The following is a 2,830-nucleotide window of genomic DNA, read 5'->3' on the forward strand; positions in this document are numbered from 1 at the left end:
CCATGGGCCCCGACCCGCTGGGCAGCATCCACTGGCTGAGGGCTAGCCCAGGCAGAGGCCGTGTTTTTGGGTCAGATCTCTGATTCAGGTGTAAATGGGGACAGGCTGCAGGGGGAGGGGACGGTGGGGGTGGGGCTTCACTGGGGCTGAGAACCACAGACCCGATTCACCTGGGTGAATCCTCACAGGTAGCCTTTGGGATTGGTTGGGGGGGGGGGGCACCGGCCGATTTGGGTGTGTTCCTGGGGATCCAGGAGTGAAGTTGGGTCGCCAGGAGGCCTTAGAGACCAGAACAGCACCCCCAGACCGTCTTCCCCACCAGGAATTTCCCAGAATGATCCATTTGAATTACCTTTAAGAAAATAGAAGCCGGCCCTGCTGGAGCCTGACTGGGTTTTGGGGCATATGGGGGCAGGACTTTGGCTGGCTGTGGTGCAGGAGGTGAGCCTGCGGGTGCTGGTCCAGAGGGAGCAGGCTGGGGGCTGGGCCTTGGCGCCCCGACTGTCCTGTCCCTCCTGTGGGGACTGAGCCAGCATCTCCCTCCTGGTGACCCCTTTAGAGCTCCTCCCCACAGGTCTCTCCTCTTAACCCCAGGGTCTCTGCCTGTGGTGCCACCATGGGGGCTTTTCAGGGGAGCTGAGTGCAAAACCCAGACCAGCCAGCTCAGGGCACCCCCTCAGCTGCCCTGCGGTCCCCACTGCCCGGAGAGGACCGGCGCCCCCCAGGGAGAGGGCAGGTGGTTGCCCACAGACACACTTGGGCTCAGAGCAAGTGGGAAACAGCAGGGCCCCCCGCAGGCAGTGTCTGACTGCTGAGGCCCTTCCCTTCCCCACCCAGCGAGGGGGAGTGCCGCAGAGGTGTGCCTGCGGCACCCCAGGGTGCTGCCCACCAGGTGCACCCGCCACCTGACTCCCCTCTCACCATTGGTCTCCAGCCCGAGGCTTCCCCAAGCTCCTGGGGGCCGCAGGGCCAGGGTGGGTCCTGGGACTAAGTGGGGTGCCTTTCTCCTGCAGACAGCCTTGAGCGCCTTTTTCCAAGAGACCAACATCCCCTACAGTCACCACCACCAGATGGTAAGTGTCCCCTGGAGTGGGGGGGGCTGAGCCCATGTCCCCACCACGTGGGGGTGCTGGTGCACGCTGGCTACTGGTCAGGTTTGGCTGCCCCCTGCTGCAGACTGCTCCCCACCTGGGACTGCCGGAGGTGTGGGGGGCTGTGGGGAGGCCCTGCACCTGCCTCCTCGGGGCCCTGCCCTCCCAGAAAGGGGCGCTCACCCTCCCTCTCTGTTCTTCCCCCGCAGATGTGCACTCCCGCCAACACCCCCGCCACACCCCCCAACTTCCCCGACGCCCTCACTATGTTCTCCCGTCTCAAGGCCTCTGAGAGCTTCCACAGCGGCAGCCCGATGGCCACGGCCACGTCGCCCCCGCCGCACTTCCCCCACGCGGCCTCCGGCAGCTTCGCGGCGCCCAGCTGGCCGGCCGCGGCCTCGCCCCCCGCGGGCCCGCAGCACCACCAGCCGCCACAGCCGCCCCTGTGGACTCCGGCACCCCCTTCCCCGGCGTCAGACTGGCCGCCCCTGGCCCCCCAGCAGGCCGCCTCAGAACCGAGGGCCCACCCGGCCATGGAGGCCGAGAGATAAGGGAGGCCCTCCCCCTCCCGAGGCCAGGACGGGGCGGGGGAGAGGACTCCGCGGCTGCCCTGTCGCAGCCTCTTCCCGGCCCTGGAGGAGGCCCGCGGCCAGCTCCGCGCCCAGCTCGCACGGCCGCGGCCCTGCTCTGGGTGCCGGTGGACGGACTCCGGGACCGCACGGCCTTCCCCGGAGCACTGGAGCTTGGCCCGCAGTGGCCGGGGCCGGGCCGGGCCGGGCCTGCGGAGCGCGTGGGCCCCGGCCGGCCGGCCGCGGAGTGCAGGGCCTTGCCGCATGTGCGCGTCGCTGTGTCGTGTATTTATACGTCCGTGCTCTTCGAGAAGCAGCCTAGCTCATGGGGCAGCTGGACCTTGCATGTTAGAGTGAGCCCCAAGCCCCTTGCCGCCACCTGTCTCCCCGGGCCTGCCCCTCCCCTAGCGCCCCCTGTTGGCCAGCCTCGCTGTTCGCTGCAGAGAAAAGGATTGTGGGAATCTCCAGGACTCTCCCCTGCCCCAGCGCTGCCTGCTGGGGCTGCCTGCATGCCTTCCCCAGCGCCCAGGGTTCCCGTGCCCATTTCCCCTCTTACAAAGGAGAAGAAAGTCCCGAACCACCACCAGGCTCCGTGGTCTTGCCTCTGGTCCTGAGCTTTGCTGCCAGTTGCTCCCACGTGGAGGGCGAGGCCAGCGGCCCGTCAGTCTTCTCGACCGCGGCCCTCTGGACTCTTCCGCCTGCTGGGGGCTCTTCCCGTATGTTCCTTTCTGGCCAGCGTTCCCAGCACCCCAGCCTCCATCTGCCCCCTTTTCCCAGTCTGGCTGCGCATATAGAGCCTCCTCGTGGACCTGCGTGTGGTGTCCGACCTTCCCGTGTCGGGCCCAGTGGCTGGCCAGGGGCCACCCCCCGAGCCAGCTTCCAGTTGTGGGCAGGCGCGCCCCTGGGGAGGCCCAGGCATGGCGTGGGTGCAGGGTCAGTAGGGCTAGTGGCCAGGCTGACCACGCCTGGGCAGGGGAGGGGCCAGAGGTCCCAGGCTGCTCCCCTGCTGGCCAGGGCAGACGTCTGTTGTCTCCCCAAGGGAGGAGTCGGGGGCAGCCTGCACCCCAGCTGGGCAGGACCTGTGCTGCCCCTCGGCTCACCCTCGCTCCATCTGGGAGAGCTGCTCCCTTCAGGAGGGGCTTGGCCCTGCAGAGAATCTGGGTGAGGCTG

The 2,830-nt window shown here is 68.2% G+C and overlaps 1 protein-coding gene across 1 annotated transcript; it reads left to right on the forward strand.

Moving 5' to 3' along the window:
• Positions 1-405: 405 nt before the first annotated feature.
• Positions 406-2,243, forward strand: UBALD1 (UBA-like domain containing 1). Its single transcript, XM_012731666.1, has 3 exons — positions 406-517; positions 817-1,073; positions 1,301-2,243. The coding sequence occupies exons 1-3, from the start codon at positions 406-408 to the stop codon at positions 1,640-1,642; spliced, it is 711 nt and encodes a 236-aa protein (XP_012587120.1). The 3' UTR covers positions 1,643-2,243.
• Positions 2,244-2,830: the final 587 nt, after the last annotated feature.

The sequence above is a fragment of the Condylura cristata genome, unplaced genomic scaffold, assembly GCF_000260355.1.
Source record: "Condylura cristata isolate star-nosed mole 26May11 unplaced genomic scaffold, ConCri1.0 scaffold00032, whole genome shotgun sequence".
Classification (NCBI taxonomy): Eukaryota; Metazoa; Chordata; class Mammalia; order Eulipotyphla; family Talpidae; genus Condylura; species Condylura cristata.

Coding starts and splice junctions, on each gene's coding strand:
- UBALD1 (XM_012731666.1), top strand. CDS start 406: ATGGGGGCAGGACTTTGGCTGGCTGTGGTGCAGGAGGTGAGCCTGCGG. Junction 518..816: donor CCGACTGTCCTGTCCCTCCT/GTGGGGACTGAG, acceptor CTGACTGCTGAG/GCCCTTCCCTTCCCCACCCA. Junction 1,074..1,300: donor ACAGTCACCACCACCAGATG/GTAAGTGTCCCC, acceptor CTTCCCCCGCAG/ATGTGCACTCCCGCCAACAC.